The 19,646-nt window shown below is 38.9% G+C and overlaps 1 protein-coding gene across 1 annotated transcript in view; it reads right to left on the bottom strand.

Moving 5' to 3' along the window:
• The window catches only part of DLG5 (discs large MAGUK scaffold protein 5), a 112,016-nt gene that overhangs the window by 67,830 nt on the left and 24,540 nt on the right, over window positions 1-19,646 (bottom strand). The window contains exon 2 of the mRNA XM_068398432.1: window positions 3,784-3,852. Within this exon, the coding sequence (XP_068254533.1) occupies window positions 3,784-3,852 (69 nt within the window). The remainder of the gene's footprint in view (window positions 1-3,783; window positions 3,853-19,646) is intronic.

The following is a 19,646-nucleotide window of genomic DNA, read 5'->3' as shown; positions in this document are numbered from 1 at the left end:
CTGCTTCTTTATCTGGGCTTAATTAGTGGCCTCAATACCTTTCTCATTTCTTCTAAAAGGTCAAATGTGTAAATGTGTTTCTGAGCTGCTTGACAAACAGAAGCAAGGCAGACCAGAAATAAAAAATTGTTAAATATTAATGAAAACCAGTGTTTTGAACTCAAGAATAATAAAATAAATCTCTTTCTGCTCCATGAGGAAGGTCCATGCGAGGGGGGAAATGAAAATATTCCTTTGTATACATGTGTGTGTACATATAAATATAAATGTCAAACTGAACATATTCCAAAGCTTACATTGTCTCCCAACCATGAGCTATTTACCTTTTTTCACTGATGCATTCATTTCACAAGCAAAACTTATCATTTCCACTGCACGGAATTTCTCTTGTGAAAATGTATTCCAGTGAGATGGGGACAAAGCAGAGGGAAGATGTATGTGAAATTCCTGAAATGCTATAGCAACTCAGTATTTGTTGGGATTCCATTTCAGGAAGTCCTATGAAGCCTTTGTGGAGCTGGCATGCAAACAGTTTCAGTTATGATGGTTTGTCATTCAGCAAAACAGTCAGTATTAAAATAATCTGACTGCAGCTTTGAAGTGACTTGCAAACATGTCTATTACGATATGTTGGTTATTAAGCAAAGAAATTTTGCTATTGATATTAGATCATATTAAAAATATTTTCTCTTGCAGGACGAGATGAGAGGGAGAGAAAATGATCGAGGAACAAAATGACACTCATGAATACAGGTCTATAACTGACTCTAACACAGACATGCCAGCTTCAAACAAAGAATTCCCCTGGCTGTTAATGTACTAAATGCTAAGTATCTAACCCACTTTAATCATTTGAATAAAACAAAGCTATGGAGAATATAGAACACAAGTTTTGTTTAATAGTGGGTCACTTAATTTTTAGGTTATAAATAACTTAGATCACTGCACACACCAAAGGCATAAAACACTTCCAGGGATAGCCCTTTAGATAAAGTACACAGAACAGGATTCAGAATCACAGAATGTTAGGGATTGGAAGGGACCTCGAAAGATCATCTAGTCCAATCCCCCTGCTGGAGCAGGATTCCCTAGACCATATCACACAGGAACGCGTCCAGGTGGGTTTTGAACGTCTCCAGAGAAGGAGACTCCACAACCTCTCTGGGCAGCCTGTTCCAGTGTTCAGTCACCCTCACCGTAAAGAAGTTTTTCCTCATATTTATGTGGAACCTCCTGTGTTCCAGCTTGCACCCATTGCCCCTTGTCCTGTCATGGGATGTCACTGAGAAGAGCCTGGCTCCATCCTCATGACACTTGCCCTTTACATATTTATAAACATTAACGAGGTACCCCCTCAGTCTCCTCTTCTCCAAGCTAAAGAGACCCAGCTCCCTCAGCCTCTCCTCATAAGGGAGATGTTCCACCCCCTTAATCATCTTCGTGGCTCTGCGCTGGACTCTCTCTAGCAGTTCCCTGTCCTTCTTGAACTGAGGGGCCCAGAACTGGACACAATATTCCAGATGCGGCCTCAGCAGGGCAGAGTAGAGGGGGAGGAGAACCTCTCTTGACCTGCTAACCACACCCCTTCTAATACACCCCAGGATGCCATTGGCCTTCTTGGCCACAAGGGCACGTTGCTGGCTCATGGTCATCCTGCTGTCCATTAGGACCCCCAGGTCCCTTTCCCCTACGCTGGTCTCCAACAGGTCTGCCCCCAACTTGTACTGGTACATGGGGTTGTTCTTGCCCAGATGCAGGACTCTACACTTGCCCTTATTATATCTCATTAAATTTCTCCCCGCCCAACTCTCCAGCCTGTCCAGGTCTCTCTGAATGGCTGCGCAGCCTTCTGTTGTGTCAGCCACTCCTCCCAGTTTTGTGTCACCAGCGAACTTGCTGACAGTGCACTCTATTCCCTCATCCAAGTCATTAATGAATATATTGAATAGTGCTGGTCCCAGTACCGACCCTTGAGGGCCTCCGCTAGACACAGGCCTCCAACTGGACTCTGTCCCATTGACCACCACTCTCTGACTTCTTTCCTTCAGCCAGTTCACAATCCACCTCACTACCCGATCATCCAGACCACACTTCCTCAGTTTAGCTGCGAGGATGCTGTGGGAGACCGTGTCAAACGCCTTACTGAAATCGAGATAGACCACATCCACAGCTTTACCATCATGAACTTCAATATTTTAACACATGAACAAAACATAGTTCGGAAAGAATTCAGTTCTGACTCATATATGGGAATAACGGATGTCTCAGAACTAACATGCCAAATTCTATGTTAGTGTTCAGAAACAGGAATCCCGCACTTGCGTAAGGTATTATGCCACAGAAAATTAATAAAATAGAAAATAGAGGCCACGTATCTGTAGGGTGCAAGTGGTTACTGTTAAAGTAAAAATTCTCTTCATAATGTCAAATACCAGCTGTTCATCTACCTGTCTTTACTCCCAAAATAATAAAAGGTCAGGTACAAAGAATTGAGTAAGTGAATTCACAAAGTTACAAAAATTGAAGGAAAAGAAAAAAGAAGGTTTAAATGTACCTTTCCTTTTTAAAATCAGGAACATGGGAGTGGAAAGGACCACCTGCATCTTCTCCTATCTCAGGCGTCACTTTATCCAGTTATTCCACAACCTTACTGGATTTCACCTTAGAAGAACTTCCTTCTTTGGAAGGCTCCATTTTGAGTCTGGTTGTCCTAAAAATTTAGGAACTTTTTTCTTCTTATTTCCAGCCCCAGTTTATTCAAAGCAAATTAAATCACACCCTTCCTTCAGGTAATAGCGCACAAATATGATCTTGATAAAAATCAAACTAACATGTCACAGCTTCCCGTACCTTCAGCAAATAGCTCAGTCAACCCTAAAATCTTCTTCCTGCATGCTGGAGTTAAAAGTTCAACTCAATGACTGCACCAGATGTCCACCCACATCGGTAAGCAGACAACTGACTTGCCTGGTGCCGTCAGGGAAATCTACAGATGCCTGACACAATATTGGAACTTTAAGTATGCACGAGCCTACATTCCCTATGCAAGGCAAATGACTTTTACACAGAATCGCATAGATTTAGATAACATAGATTACACAGATTTCAGAACACAAGTTATCCGTATAAGTAAAGAACAGGAAAATTGACAGCTAATACAGCTATTCCAAGTTCATCTTGTTGTTAGAAGTGTTTTGTCCATGTTTCTTTTACCTCTAATTTTTTTTTTTTTAATATTTTGTCTTTCACAATGACTTTAAAAACATAGAAAACGAAGCAATTCATCGCACGCCGGAAAAAAAATGGGTTAAAGCTTGCAACCACTTCCAAAAGTTTAAAAGGCTATGAACTTGGCTAATAATATTTTCATTTTCTATGATGCTTTTGACTCTGACTATAATTTTCACATCTACATAAAGATATACATACACATAAATGCATGCCTATATATATTTTCATATGCACAGACTTGTATAAGCCTAATGTTGCCATTTTAACTTAATTTTACTAAGTAACTCAAAGCACTGCTACATCATTTAATGTATCCAAATATAACAGATGTTATTGGCAACAACTGCATACAGTCATGAAAAGGCTTAACTTGCACTAGGCAAAATGGGTATCCTTCTTCCTGGTGAAGACGCATGGTTACATCTTATAGTTCAACTTTTTTGATTTTATGACCAGAATCCCCTTACCCTTCTAAAAGGCAACATTAAAAACCTGTTCTCCCAGCTCCCAAAGGACATGCTCAGCAAGTTGTTAGATTAATACTTTACTCACCAATGCTACTCAGAGAACTGCTGCTTTCAGAGTCAGAAGGCATTATGGACAGCACACTGTAAGTAGATCCTAAAATGAGAAAAACAAAGACAGTTTTACTTTTTTCTTTTCCTCTCCCCAAACCAAGGTAACCATTCATTTCCTTGATACTGTAGATGCCTAACACCCTAAATTAGAAGGGACATGCATCACTAATGCATAAAAATCTAATAGGAAAATGTGAGTGAACATAGCACTGTGCGCTGAGTAGGAAATCATTTTGGATGAATGGTAAAAATGAATTCAGCAAAATATTAAACTAATACAATGGTTATTTCAGATACACTGAAAATACAGAGTTTCATCTCTATATTACGAAGATTATGAGTGGTATCTGTGACAAGTCAGAATCTATTGCGGTTTCTTATCTTTTTACATGTACTAGCTCCTATTTCATTGTGTAACTGATTTGTATTCTTATCCTCAAACTTCCTTCAGACTTAGAAATTTCATTTCATTGGTAAATAAGTTTTGCTTGCATCCATTTGCAACTTTCAGCATCTAACCTTAAAAGCAAGGACCCACAAAGCTATCTGCTGTTACCCATTATAGCAAGTTTTTTCACGTATTAATAGATCAATAGACAGAGGAGTCTTTTATTTTAGTTACTTTAGATGTATGCTAGATTTTACTTACCAGAAGAACTAGAAAAACAGGTCCTGCTTCAAAACCTTACCAACTAAAGAGCTCCACCATCCCTCACAAACAGGACAAACACTCCACAATAAAGACAGGGAGTGATTATGTGCAAAAGCTATTTGAAATCTGGTCCATTTTCAGCACTAGTCAAGACAACACAACAGCCAAGCTCAAAGATAGTTTTAATACTTTCAGGACCTGCCTTTCCTATAGTCCTCCTTCTTATGTTTCAATATTTGTTTCTTCCAGTCTCTTTGAAATTAAGAGAAAAAAGCTGAGAAGCACCATGAGATTAAATGAATGGATCTGCCTTTGAAATAGATTAAAGAAAGGACAGGCTGGAAAATAAGAAAGAAATCCTAGTTTTTGCTTATCTCCTCTGCTTCTTACTAGGAAAAGACATGACACCTTTAACTACCATGGTGTTAGATGAAGGAAAGACAAGATGTGACAAAATAAGTTTACTAACAACACAAGCAATAATAGCAAAGTGAATTAAAAAAAGCAAACACACTTAGGGCTCAATCTTCAGCTAGTAAAAGTGACATGGACCACAACTTTAATGGGTTGTGTTTATTTATCTTGACAAAGAATGAGGCTCCTGCATTTGACAAAAGGAGTTATGTCTAGGCAAAAGCAAACTTAAACAAGTATTTGACTGTACGGAAAACTCCTCCAAGCAAATCCTCCCATTTTATTAGCAGGCGTTGCAGAAAATAAGCACCAGAAAAGGAACTGAGTCTTAAAGTAGAATGTTTAACCTGACAAATCCCTATGAAAAATTATTCAAAATACATTGGTTACAAATAATTCTAGTTGATTGTATGGGATGTAAGCTTTTGGTTTGTTCTGATTTTTAAATAAAACATATGACAAGCCTGTCACTGACACACTGTCTTCAGAAAAAAAGCAGTCTGCTGCACATTTTTGCTTCCATTTCAAACATTTTCACATAATAATTTAAGCTGTGTTCCTAATTCATTGACGCTTATTAAAAGCAAAATAATTTCTCCATTAATCAAAATCAACCTCTTGCATATTCTAAATTTATATGACTTGCAGTATTTCTTGTAGTCTGGACTAGAAGGATTAGAATCATAAGGGAAGCTGAAAAAAGCAGATCAATATATTAAGCAAAGTAGGATATCTTTATGACAAACATGTACTGACATTGTATCAAAACTGCGTGGGACTCAAGCACAATAAAATCTTGTGCCAGGAAGCGACACTTCCTCTAAAAGATTACATAGGAGTCCCACACATAAACAAACTTCTACTGATTGTCACCTGCTTTCGCTTCTTTTTAAGAGTGAAGAAAGAAAAAAAATCTCATTATCTTAGCTGATCTTGCTTTTATTTATCGTCAAGAAGCACTGACCCTCTCTCTCTTTTCCTGCGTTAAAAAACAGTGCCAGGACTTAAAAAGAGTTAAATTCTGCTCTCTGGGATAGACAGAAAAATTTTGTCTGACTTCATCAATGGAGACATAAGACTCTCCCTAGTGATGTTCTTAAAACACAAGCTCAGATTTGTAAATGCAAGATCTGGTATGCATGGCATGTTACCACAAGAAAACATACAATTGTGAAGAGGGGAGGAATCATCTGACCCATTCATAATACCTCACTTCTAAAAAAAAAACCAAACCAAAACAAACCAACAAACAACTAATAGCATTTGTTTGGCTTCCAAGGCTGTTTGTGGGTATGTTTGGTTTTGGTTTGATTTTAAACTACACAGGATATGAGTCCATTATCTGCTAACACATGCCACCTTTGTCATCAGAAGCAGTATTAGTAACTGTCAGAAACAATAACCAGAGAACTTCACATAGCTTTCACAATATTAAAATTCATCTTTATGTACTAAACTGATACACATCCATGTACTCAATTCAGGGTAAAGTAGCATCAGACTTGACGTATTCTGCTTGATCAAACTAGCAATACCTAAGCAGTACCTGAAAATGCTGCAAGACAGCATTTCCCCACTCTATAGGATGCCTTCTCACATAAATGAAAATGCTCAAGATCACCCCAACAGGAATTCAGATACAGGCAAAAGGCATGGAAAAAGGCACAAGCTAGTTTCTATAAACAAAGGCACTAGAACACCCTGTTTATTCATGAGCTACACAATGATGGTATTTTAAGAGAATTGTGGCAAAACCATTCCCCTTCCCTTGCTAAGCAATTTTCCACTTTGTTTCAAATTCTTAAAACTTTACGACGGTCCATCTTGTCAAATTGCACAAAAAATTAGATCAGAATGCAAAACCCAATAAGAAGCCATGTCTACTTTTTCAGGTTAATGTTGAAAGTCCTTCACACCTAGGGGTTCGCATGCCTTTCACCATACTTTTCCAAATACTTGTCTTTCATATTTTTCCACTAGTACTCACCTCACATGCCAAAGTCCTCCAGTACAAAAACTTGCTACATTTGATTTCAATTCACTGACTCATAATAATTGCTGATATATTCTTCAAGTTCAAAATTACAGCTTGAAATGACAATATTCTGAGAAATACAATAGCTACTACTCATACTTAATTTAAAAAAAAAGTGACCTGTCTTTTACTGACTGTACATTCGTACAGAGAGGAAAAAGAGCATAAGCATCGTGTCTTTGCACAGCAGACTTGCTTTTGGGGCATTTCTTTTTTGCTCATCCAGATTTAAGCTTTGGATCAGTTCCTGGCTGTATTAAACAGCTTTGGCACAGCAGAGGGATTTAGAAACTGCTACAGTATATACTTGAGAATTTTAAGAATCTCATTTCCTTCTATTTTCATTAATTAGAGCAAGTCGAATTTCCTTAAGTTATTACTGCCTTTATTAGTCAGATGACAGGAAGGCCACTTAAAAACTTATAAATTCAGGAAAGGAACTAGTTGCTTAACTGCGGAAGCCATCTCCGGGGACAGCAGAGGAACTGGATTCCAGTTTGCCTCCGTCTTTCACACAGTGTCCACACAGAAACAGTGATATATATTTTTCTTGTTAAGACAGACAATGATGGGGGTGGCAGGGGAGAGTTACATGTCCTAAGATGACACCAACTGTCTAACCAAGCAATTTCCTCATCAGTAATGCCAAATCTAGACTGATGGAATTAAATTATTAACACAAAATTAAAACAGAACATTTCTCTCCCTGTCTTCCTAACCTTTGACTTGTGAAACACCGTGTAACAGTGGGCATCACCTGTACTTCAAGGAGAGACTAAAAAAGACAAGCCAGCTAATCTCAAAGTAAAGCCTTCAAACAATCTTGCACTTGGTACCTTCTATAAGAAAGCAGCACAAAGGATCAAGTAAATTTCTTCCAGGACTAAATGCTAAATTATTGAGTGACTTTTGAGAAAAAAACCACACTGTGTTCAAATTTCATCATGTGGAGATGAGATAAGCTGAATGTCAGGATTGCCATAGCTGCATAGAACCTTCTCATCCTCCTCCATACAGATACACATACATATGCAGGCTCTGCTCATGGCTCTAAAGCACAGCATATCAAAGAGGACTGTAGCAGCAAAATAAGGTACAGGGACTCAGCTTTCCAAAATTCATTTCACATATGCTTTCAATTAATTAATTATTTTTTTTCCCAAAAAATACTTTACTTTCAAATATCTACAAAACTATATTTAGAATTCAACTGGAAGAAGGTTATTTCATCTTCCAAAATTTGCTATATTAACTAAATGACTGCATAGGAACAAGAATAATTACTCCCTCATATACATACCTTCAGGACAGGGCCAAAGAGGCAGGTATACTGAACCTGTTTCAGTGTGTGAAGAACCAGGGTTTAATTCAAGGAACATTAGGTGTTTCATCCCACAAGATGGGGAGTGCTCTGGTCTTAGCTGCACAGCTCTTGACATGTCACCCATCTTTAAGGATTGCATTAAGATCTGCAGTATGGATGACTCCTAAATTAAGCATGTTTCCTAACTAGGAACACTTAGCTTATCGTAGGATTGAGCCTAGAAGGAGCACTTCGCCTGCATAAGTTTCTTTTGCTATACCTCTGCTTTTAAGAGTGACATGAAACAACTCTTCATGCTCCCCTGCTGCGAATTTCCATTGTTAATTAAGCTCTGCTCTTCCTCCTCCCTTCCTTCCCAGGGTGATGACTGCCAGCTGATTCAACTTCTTGTCAGCAAATGATTTTTTTGATGGAGGTCCAATGCACCGGATGAGAGGGCAGCGTGACAAACATTTGTTTATCCACATCTCCATGCACTAAACCAAACTGACTTTGGCAGGACTCCTACTTGCTGTGGGGGAGCGAAAAAGTTTGATTAAAGCTGGAAATGACCCAGATTACAATGTTCCCATTGCCTTTACCACAAACAAAACTGCCCAAGGAGCTTAAGATCACATGGATCTGCCATGCTCTATCTCTGAGGCTACTCTTTTCTTGGCAGCCTGTGCAGCCAGGTTTGTCAGAAACTGTAAGACAGTCATTTCTTGCAAGTTGTGTGACGCTCAGACGTTACATCCTGACCTCATGCAAAACTTTCAATTGGGTATTTGCTTCCATCCATGCCATCTTTATTTCAGATGTTTTACAGTCATTTACCTTTAAGGATAAGAGTAACTCCAAGAACAAAGGTACAAACTCAGCAGTAAAGGTAAAGCAGTAGTAGAGGTCATATCAGCAAAAGTTTGCTGTCTCTTACCTCATCTGCTTTTAAACATGGCTTTATTACTTATTCTGCACACCTACAGTTCCTTAATACTGTGCCCTGGAGCATAAAATTCTCTTATTTTTAGGACACCATGAAAACTAAATTAACATTAAATGGCTTTTTAAATAATCAAGCAGCTAAAAATTTACAGTTTTTATTTCCCAAAAGCCTCAGTCTATAACAGTTTCACAGAGACAGTGAGGGTCAAAAGGTTTACTTTCCTTTTACAATGGAGAAAATATTTTTACAACAACACATTTATGAAATATTAAGATATTAATATTAGAAGATAGATACTTTAGTGTTTAAGCCATCTTTCAATTCTAAGTGATTAAGAACAAACTCTTGCTAAGGACAGAACACTTCACACAGGAACAAGGACTTAGGTGCCTTTCTCTGAACTATTTAGTAAAAACCAGCACTGGTGACAGAATAAGAAGTCAGGCTGATTCTGATTTAATATGACAATTTCTGTGTAGATTTAGATTCAGAAAAGTTAAGTAACCTGCCAGATGCCAGAGACATCAGTAAAGAAGCCCTGAGTTCAGATGCTTAAGTTCCTAGTTGTCAGTCATACAGTCAAGTAGAGCATTTGATCTTCAGTGTTGTTAAAAACACTAAACATAAATATATGCAAAACTCCTATTTTATTAGCAACATCTGTCCAAAACACTTCATAGCAGAATAAACCCACAGACTGATATTTCTAAATGTGCATTCCTAAGTGTACCCTCTCTAGCAACATCTACACTCATTGCAATGTTTTGTTTTGTTTTGTTTTTCCCCCACCCAGGAAGCAATGCAGTCAGTTATACTGAAAAGAATTTACAACCTATTTTTAAGAGAAATCTAAGTCACTGGACTATTGTTGTGCATCTTACTATAACATGAATTATGAAAGGAAGCAGATATTGGTGCCTTCAATAAAAAAAAAGTGGAAGAGTAGCAGTGAGAAGGGTAAGACGAAAAGGCAAGAGACAAGAAAATGAGGTAGTTCATTTTTCTACATTATCAATTTATCATTAGGATACACTTGTGGCTGTTCACATACTTTATTAGTGTTATTTGTTCTTGTTTACTGAATTCTGAGCATTGGGTCAAATCATCCTCCTTCACACAAAGAAGCACAGAAAAGATTAAAAATCTTTACAGATCTGAACTTGCATAGCTTGAATCACAAAACACACATGATGACAGTGCTTCAGTTGACAGCATTTAAGCTATTTTGCCATGGACATGATGCCCTAATAACACCTTCGAGAAGTGGGACAGAAGCAATTTTTAACAGTAAAATTACCATTAAGTTTTATTAGCAGGATAGTAGCTATTACCAACTGGTAACTGGAAGCAAAGAGGTACAAAAAAAACTTACGACTGCTTAAAAAAAAAATGTACAAAACCATACCGAAGTGTATCAGGTCAGCTAGAAATAATGTCCCTTACTACATTCCAATCTTTCATTTCTTTCTTCACAATTTATAAAATGACTTATTTAATCTCTTGCACTCTGTGAAACCACATCAGAAGTGATTAAATATATCTGCTGGAGCAGTAGGACCAAAGATGCAATCATAATTGTTACTGCTATTATTTATTCAAAAGGTCCTGCAGCAATTCAGGTTCTGAACCAGAAACAACTGCTTTAACCTTTGTCTTCTTGCTTTTTTGACTGGTATGGCTTTTAACTCTAGTGAGCACATTTTGTCTTGACATGTCATTTGTCTCCAACACTCCATTTTAGCTGAGGAGAACTGCAACAGCAAATGACCATGCCCTCTTCTTAGAGCCCTGAATTTCCATTAGGTAGTGCAGCGAGATGGGTGATGATTTTTCAACAGTTATTTTAAGGCTAACAGCAACATACCTAGCTACCGTGAAAATATCGGCATGCAAACTTATATTACTCAGATTCTGGCAAAGAACAACTTTCACTTTGCAGAGCTGCACGCAGTACCTTCACTGCTAACCTTCTTATAAGCGAAATGCTTATTTTTGTAGGCTGACACTCAAAAGGCAGAGAAAAGAATAACTGGCTCCAGATTCTTTAACCTCAGCATTTAGTACAGATAGGAAAAAGCTGCATTTAAAGTCCTGTCTTAGTAAAACTGCAATGCAGGCAGGTGAAAAATTGACAGATATTTCAGCTCATGCAGATTACACACGTGGTCCTTGCATTATTATCAAAGTAGCAGTGCTGTCTTCTGTCTACAAACACGATGTGGTATTACAGCTGACTACCTTATCAAATACAGAAATCATTTTATGGATTATTTTTAATATAGCTGCTTTAACAATGCCAGTTAACCTATTCTGGGAAAACCCATCTCCGTTCCACTGGTAAAAAGCCCAGCGTACCCATTAATTTTTTCTCACTTCTAGCCATCAGGAACATTACATTTGTTTTCTGGAATATGTACAATAAGTCAAAGGCAAAAAAACCCAAACAAACCCCCCCAAAAAAATTATAGCATTTTATGTTTTAACAAGCTTCATGCAATCTCAAACTGTTCCTCTTAAAGTTATCTTCTTAAATCTAGATGACTCACTAAATTAGACATAAGAGGATATAATTAATTGTGTTTATTAAGGTAGAGAGATGTAAATTTTCATTAAACCTCCCCAAATGACTAAAATGCAGTAGAGGACGTTCACCAATCCCTCTCACTCTAGGGCAGGAAATTGGATAACATATGGCCTAAATCCACTTGGTAAGCACATGCTCCTTCAGTACTCATGTGCACAGTGTCCAGCAAAACGGCATTCTGACCATTTGCTGGATGTTCCAGGTATTGCTGAAGGGCTCAAGGCTTCCTCAGCTGGGCAGTGCAGCGGTGGCAGTCACCAGAAAGCAGCAGGCCCTCATGGACCCACGTAATCTTGAGCACAGTGCTCTTCGCCCCTACAGCCATCAATAAGATGCCATTTCCAACAGGGAGGAGCTACAGATTCCTCTTCCTGTTCACATGTGACAGTGAGAGGGCACTGGCATACCACCCAACTACCCCATCCAGGGAGCACCTCCATACTTCACTTTTTTGTTCTCTGTATCAGTGCTCAAAACGCATCCCAGTTCTGCCTACCCTTACACCTAGCCGGGTCCCATTTGGTCCCAGCTGCCTATTCCTCAACACTGTCCAAACAGATTGTGGTAGATCAGACCTATCTGTATCTAGATAATGATTGGTTTTCATCTGTCAGACATTTAGAAAAATGTCATTTTCAAGGCCATTACTCAGTCCTTCTGGTCCATTTTCTGAGTTTTATTGCCAAGTATAGGGCAGATAAGAAGTTAAGGCATGTCGGCAAATAAGAAGCTAAGGATTCGTCCAAGTACTCTTGCTATGAATGGTCTCTATCCACAGGAACTCGCACTTCAAACCTGCTGAACCTGATACTGACTGATACTGTCATTTCCATATCTGGAGGCAATTCTTTACATCAAGCTATACTGCAGAAGCTTTGCAAGTAAGCCAACTGAGATTTCTGGAGGATGACACCATCTGCCATTTGCAACTGACCCTAGAAGATTTAAGTGAAAGGAAATTATGTTCAGAAAATACCCACATGCTATGCAGTAAAAAGCAAGAAACTGTTGTGGGATGAAGGTGGTAAATATTAGACCCTACATATGCATTTTCAATCAGCACCAGCTGTCTTACTAAATTTGCAATAGTTACAATTAAGAAATTCGAACTTCATTTAGTTTGCACAGATACAGACAGAGCTCTGTAGCATCTTATTTCATCAACTAATTGTACAGTCAGGTAATATGAATGGCAAAATAAAATTTAGAAAATAGCATTAACAACTCTACAACTAAGTGCTATATTTAAAATTTAATTTAAATTTTGGAATTAAATCAAAGTAACCACCTAATTATGTTTGTAAAGAGGCCATGCCATAAAAAAAACCTACATGGAAGAACAAAGGTAAAAGCAACTACAGGTATTTAAAACTGCAGACGCTGACATTCAAAATACTAGAAATCTACCAGGTAACAAGGAAAGCAAGCACTAATTCCTCAACATCAGCCTCTTAACGCATCCAGTCCTTTTATTAACTCACCGTATCTTGCAACCAGGCATTTCCTTTGCAGAAGCAGCTGGGGGCACGCCTGGAACTGCGGGTGAGGAGAGCATCCATCACATGCCTAACCTGAGCTTTTTCTAGCAATTCAAACTTTGCCCATAACAAACAAACATTACAGTTCAAACTGGTTTTTTTAGGACAAGTCATCAAGAACACACATGTACCTACACACATCCATAAACGTAGTCTAAAAGAACTGATCTGCTTCAATGATAATGGTATAGTTAAAGCCATGTAGCTTTCCTACTCTGCAGACACTTTTTAACAAGGATGAAGGGGTTTAACATACTTCTAGCTTACTCCTGTACAGCAGGAGAATTAGGCACACAAGGAAGAAGACATCTCAACACAAAAACATAACCACAATCACACCAAGGGGTTGTGCTGTTTACAGCTGAGGAAAAATAAAAGGCCACATTTAGGCCAGTCCTTTGTGTTTCCAAGCAGAGGAGTAACATATCAAAGTCCAAAGGCTTTTTTCCCCTCTCCCCATACTATCTACCTTATCTAAACTCACTCGTGTACAATTTAGTCTCATAAAGCTATCTTTTCTGAATATCCTTCTGATTTCTACAGCCCTAGCATATTGACAAGGACAAAACTTCTCTAACAAGGAATAGAACAAAGTAGTTGGAATGCTCTTCTCAAAAAGCAGCTCTGTTACCATTCAAAAACTAAACCAGGAATTGATTGAAGAAGTTATGGTTACACAATATGTCCTCTCACGCTGTTCTCCGTATTAAATGCTATAAATAACTAATTAGGAAAACTTATGAGCCTGTTATTTCTAGCCTGAATTCCCCATTTTCCTACAACTTGCAAACCAGCTCACATCCACTTCTCATAAGGATTGCAAACAATGTATCAATACAATCATCCAAACTCCGACCATGTGGCAGTCAATACTCAACACACCTTCTCTGAAATTCAAGTGGCCTTATGAGATTTGACTTTTTCAAACCATGCACTTTTTCTTGAAAAAGTGATTCATGTTACTTGGTATGAAACCTGGCATAATGCTCAAGTAGCCTCCTTTCAACCTTGAAAGAAGATGCATACTCCCCAACTAAGCCCTAAAAAATGAATTCTCCTTATATTGCTCTTAGAGGATGAATATTGAAGCATGCTACGAAGTGTCTCCCCTTGACAAAAAACAACAGAAAAAACGTCAAACAGAAAAAAACATCCCATGATTGTTTCATTGAGAGTTTAAATTCAACTTTGTTGTGTTGTTACAATGGGAAAAACTACACGCACTTTCATACAGAAGAGGGCTCGTATCCAAGCTGCTTCTTCTGTCTTCTGTTCACAGTGATTGTTACTTGAAATAGTACCAGAAAAAGATATATCTAAGCTAAATCATTTAACATAAGATTTCTTTTTTTCCTTGGTAAGTTTATTTTTTTCCTCAACACTGTATTCATTTAAGAAAGCAAAAGTAAGGAAGAACAAAACATACAGCTTTTTTCTTCCCCTCCTAGTGCTGTACAGCAGGAATCCTGCTGCCAGCAATAATGCCATATTAAATACATATATATTTATTCTGTAGGCACAGAGTCCAAGGCTTTGCTCAATAAAAGAGATATAAGCCCCTGTTACCTACAGACTTCAGGCCCAAGTCCTCTTCAGGACACTTGCAGTTACTGGAAGCCATCAGAACTGCGTGAATGCTCCTAGCACACAGCAAGTGCTGCAGACAAATGAAACTACCGGTGCCTCAGTGATAACTACAAACTTCGAGCGTTATCAGTCCTGGAAGCAGACACTGTCTGCAAAAACATGCAGTTACTTAGAGGAGACTTAGCTGAAAGTAAAAATCACTGAAAGGAAAATCGGCCTGGTTTAGGCCAAACCAGGACACATGGCAAAGTGACTGAGACCTCTCTCTAAAACTGGAGAAATTGGAGTAAATATTCTGTATGCATTTATACAGGAACTTTCCAGAAATGTACAAGTTTTCACAAAGGTAACAGCTTAACCAGACAACTTTTGAAAGTGCCAAGCACTGATATGACCTCAGAGGAGGGGACAGAGAAGGTAATGGTATCAATTGAGAATATATTTGAACCATAGACTGGTCTTTTTCACCATAGACTGGACTTTTTCAGAAGACAAACACACAGATATAAAAACCACACCTACGCCCTCATTTAAACAATGCAGTTAAGTATGTCCTTAAGTGCTCTGCTGTTATGAGTGATTATTACAGAAGCCTATTACCTATGAACTACAAAAATAATTTGTTGCAGAAATCCCCAGGGGTAAACTTCATGCCTCTTCTGGTTACAGCTGCACCACCCACAGGAACTTCTCATCCCTCACCAGAGGTAATCTTTGGCTGTGATGACAGCAGCAACAGGCTGATAACCTCCTCCACTGGCATAGCCACCACCAGAGTGTGTGTGAGCAGACCTCTCCCTGACACACACAGGCAATAACACCAGAAAGTGTAGCTTAAGCTTCCTAATGGCAAAAGTAACACGTGTAACTATGACAAAAAGCCATCTTCCCCAGGGTACCAGGGTGCTCATGCATGCAAATGCTACCTGGGAGCTAAAAGCAGAGAATGCTGGAAAAAAAGGAATTCATCTGGAAGCAATTATGGTGCACATTCCTCTCTCCCCCTTTTTGCCTCTCCTCTGCAGGACATGAGTGCTGCTACTTTTCCTTCTCTCATGCTCATGGCAGGGCAACGAAGAGACAGTGTCCTCAGCCTCTGCTGTGGCTTGACAGAGCAGCGAGGCAGCCCTGCATGGCCACATGGTGCTTTGCCGTGCTGAAGGAGTTTGCTTGCTTAGACATATCTGTTCCTAGGGGCACCTTCTTCTGGCTTCATCTGTTATATAATTCCTTGATGACAGATCCTGTTTGGAGACTAAATCAATTTTAGAGTCTAGAGAGGATTTTTCCTACATAGCAAGGGTATCAACATGCTAGATGGTCCTTTTAGCCTTTTTGAGATGACTATTCTGGCAGAAGGCGATTGCAACTGCTGCAACTCTAGCAAGTCAGAGTGGCTAATGACTTTTAAATGGTTTAACTACGACCTTTTAAGGCATTAGGACTTGGTTACCAAGCCAGCAACTGCAGTGTGCATACAAAGAATAACTGAGAACTTGAGGTACTAGTGACAGCAAGGCAGATCTTAGTAATAGGAGGATTTTTCTAAGCCAAGTATTCACCATAAGATTGACTATAAGGGGGGAAAAATGCCTGAAATACAGGCAGCCAAATGCTATCAGCTTCATCAACTCTGGAAAAAGTTCTAAAGCTTACTGCACTGACAATGTGCCTCGACAAAAGACTGAAATTACACTCTTACCAGGAAGCAGTAGCATTAGCATTACGTGACAGCACACACTGAGCTCAATGGAGAGCAGCAGACCTCCCTGGAGTCTGTGGAAGAGACGCAGACTCAAAATTCAGCAAAAGCAGTCAATGTCCAGCATGCTACTCCAAATTGCCAATACAATGCCTTAGTAGAACATGGCATATTGGACAGCACAAGTCAGAGCTGTTGAAGGAAGGAAGAGTGGCCTCCCACCCGAGAAGGGTGACTGAGCCAATAAACGAGCCAAGAACCGTCCCGCCTGGAAAGTTACTTCCTAGCCTACCACTGGGCTGTCATTTCCCCTCAACCTTCTCTCACCTATATCTCTCAGAGCAGACAAGGATGCTGCCTCCCCAGCAGCAAAATTTGTCAGGCATGAAGGTTGAGTGAGGACAGATTTGACATTTAGGTTCAGCTACTGCTGCCAGCACAGACATGCCTTAAATAAGTATGCCAGGTGGTCTGGAGTAGCAGATAGACGATGTAACACCTTGCAACCTCTGCATTTAACCATATAAAGATGCCCACATTTTACTGTTCCCGTATCAGCAACAAAAGAGGCAGTAAAAATTGTGCCTCCACAGGTAGCCTTGAAATAGGCTTTGTTGTGTAGGCTTAACAGCAGGCTTTGACATCTCTTCCCCACTTTAAGCCTCTGGTGAACCAGCCTTCTCTACATCTTCCTCCTTGAACAGGTTCTGAAGATACTAGGGATGTTTCTAAAGGAGATGGTGTCACTGAGAGCAGCTGCCATCAGGATCAAGCGTTTCATTTTGTTTCACATTTCAGCCGTAACTGTGAGAGCAGCAGCAACGCCAAGGGTGTGCAGAGGGACAGAAACAGCATGGGGAGAATGCCAGTGGGTTTTAAAAAGAGAAAAACAAAACAAAAGAAAAAAAAAGGGACATATCCATTACATCCATTGTTTTCTCCACATACACAGTGCTTTCAGTCTTAAACACTGACATACAGTTAAGCACTAAGTCATAATCAAAACCGTGCATCCTCCTACAGTGAGAAAAGGCTTCCCCCCCCCAAAAAAAATCCATATCGAGATGAACTAGCATGCTACTGTACCCATAATCATCAAATGTTGAAACACATTACAATGAGGACCAAATTAAACTAGTCTGTAACATGAAAAACTGCATAGGAAATTACTATATAAACACAGGTAGAGATGGATCACTGTTCAGAAGTACGGGATTAAGATCTACCCTGTCATGATTTATAGCCATTTTTGATACTGCAACTCTTTTCTACAGGACATTTTCACCTTTTTTTTTATTCTCACACAGTGCTGCATCACCTCCTGTTGTTACAGAAGTATTTTTATTCAATATTTCCATTAGATAAATCAAGAAAGTTCAAGATATTTAAATGACAAACAACTAGGTTACAAACAAATACAATTATTCCCCATCCATCTGTTCCTATGTTGCTGCAGGATTTTAATGTTAAGAATACACGGTTGAAAAAAAAAAAAATAGGAAGTTTAGTTGTGTAAACTGAAGTATATGTAAAAGCAAATAAATGATCAGAGCAAGTCAACAGTTCCAACTTTTCTAATCGTGCTGTAAACCACAAGTTCCTCATGAGAAATGCTATATCTTATCTCCATTTGGGTAATGTCTTCCAAAAATTGACATGTTGAGTACATTAGAAGATTTGTCAGAAACAAGTGTGAATATTAGTTTTGCTCCATTAGAAAGTGGTTCACATCTCAAAAGGGTTTTAATTTGTATGAAAGCATATGACCATCTCTTTTTGTTTATAAATAACATTAGTAGAAAACTTCAGAGAAAACAAATTCTTCGACTGAAAAGAAGGTTGATAGCACGTAGCTCTTTAAATCATTGCTTTCCCTTCCTGTGCTACACTTTATCCTGCTGGGAAAACAAATCCTGCAACTTTTTACTTGAAGGGCTAAACTTGTTTTGTAATTAGTGATGCTTATGCTGATTCTGTTTTACTTAAAATGCAGAGAATCTTCCAGAAAAGATTAAACGCACAGAAGGAGATAACTGAAAAAAATGAGGGAAAAGAAATCCAAGCTACTGTAGACACACCTGAAAGCAAAAAATGAAAACTTGTTTCGAACTAGAGGAAATATTTAAGTCTTTATAGCCCTTCAGATAGGTCCAGACTTTTTCGAGCAAGGGCAAAGCCAGATAATCTACATGCTACTATCCTCAGTATGAGGACAATGCAATTGCAAGATTCCATCTCAAGAGCACTCTTATTTTTTTAGCACATTCTCTGTATGAATCCAGTAATGTATCCAGACAGGTGTCTCTTTGGAGGTTGGTTATATTAATTTATTTTTCAGTTTCATAAAGTATGCTTTTCTCCGTTCCCTAGACAAACTATCAGAGGGAAGGGATTCAATGCACAAATGTAAATTAACAGTTGGGAAAACAAGCAAACAAACAAAAACCCACACGAACCCTCTCCACCCACCTAACTACAGTTGCCTATCACAGTCCCCTGCACTATAAACAAGTACAAGCATCAGACTCCTAGAACATAATAAATAATTAAGTTGCTACTTTCAGACAGACTACTAGGAGAAAGAAGAGTATAAACTGAGGGAGAGTTGCTAATGTCTCTGCCCTGCCCAAGCAAACTCACTGCACTACCCACCCCCTTCACCAGAAAATGAAGCTGGTGACTTGCCACCAGCTCCACACATATAAAACACAGGAGCTGATTGTTCAGTCTTTGCAACTATCCAAGATAAATTGAGCAGAAGCATCCTCCCAGTCATACAGGAGAGGGTTTACAATTCAAAACTGAGCTCAAGTTGCATCCAAGAAGATCTGGAATCTGTTTCATTTTAAAAAGATCAGAAGCTTCCTCATCAAAAAACACAGCCTCGAGTGGTTTTTGGTGATGCCATCCGGAAGCAATTAGCACATGGAAAGAGGAGCCATCAGGAGAGTTTTGAAAAATGAAACCCTGAATATCTGAGCTACCGTGGGCCTTTGGATAGGCAAGCAACATCCCTGTACTGGAAATCTGTATTAGGCAAGTATGTTTTATTAAACAAGACAAAGAAAATGTCCTG

Source organism: Nyctibius grandis, chromosome 4 (assembly GCF_013368605.1).
Source record: "Nyctibius grandis isolate bNycGra1 chromosome 4, bNycGra1.pri, whole genome shotgun sequence".
NCBI classification, from domain to species: domain Eukaryota; kingdom Metazoa; phylum Chordata; class Aves; order Nyctibiiformes; family Nyctibiidae; genus Nyctibius; species Nyctibius grandis.
This window is presented reverse-complemented; position numbering and strand designations above follow the sequence as displayed.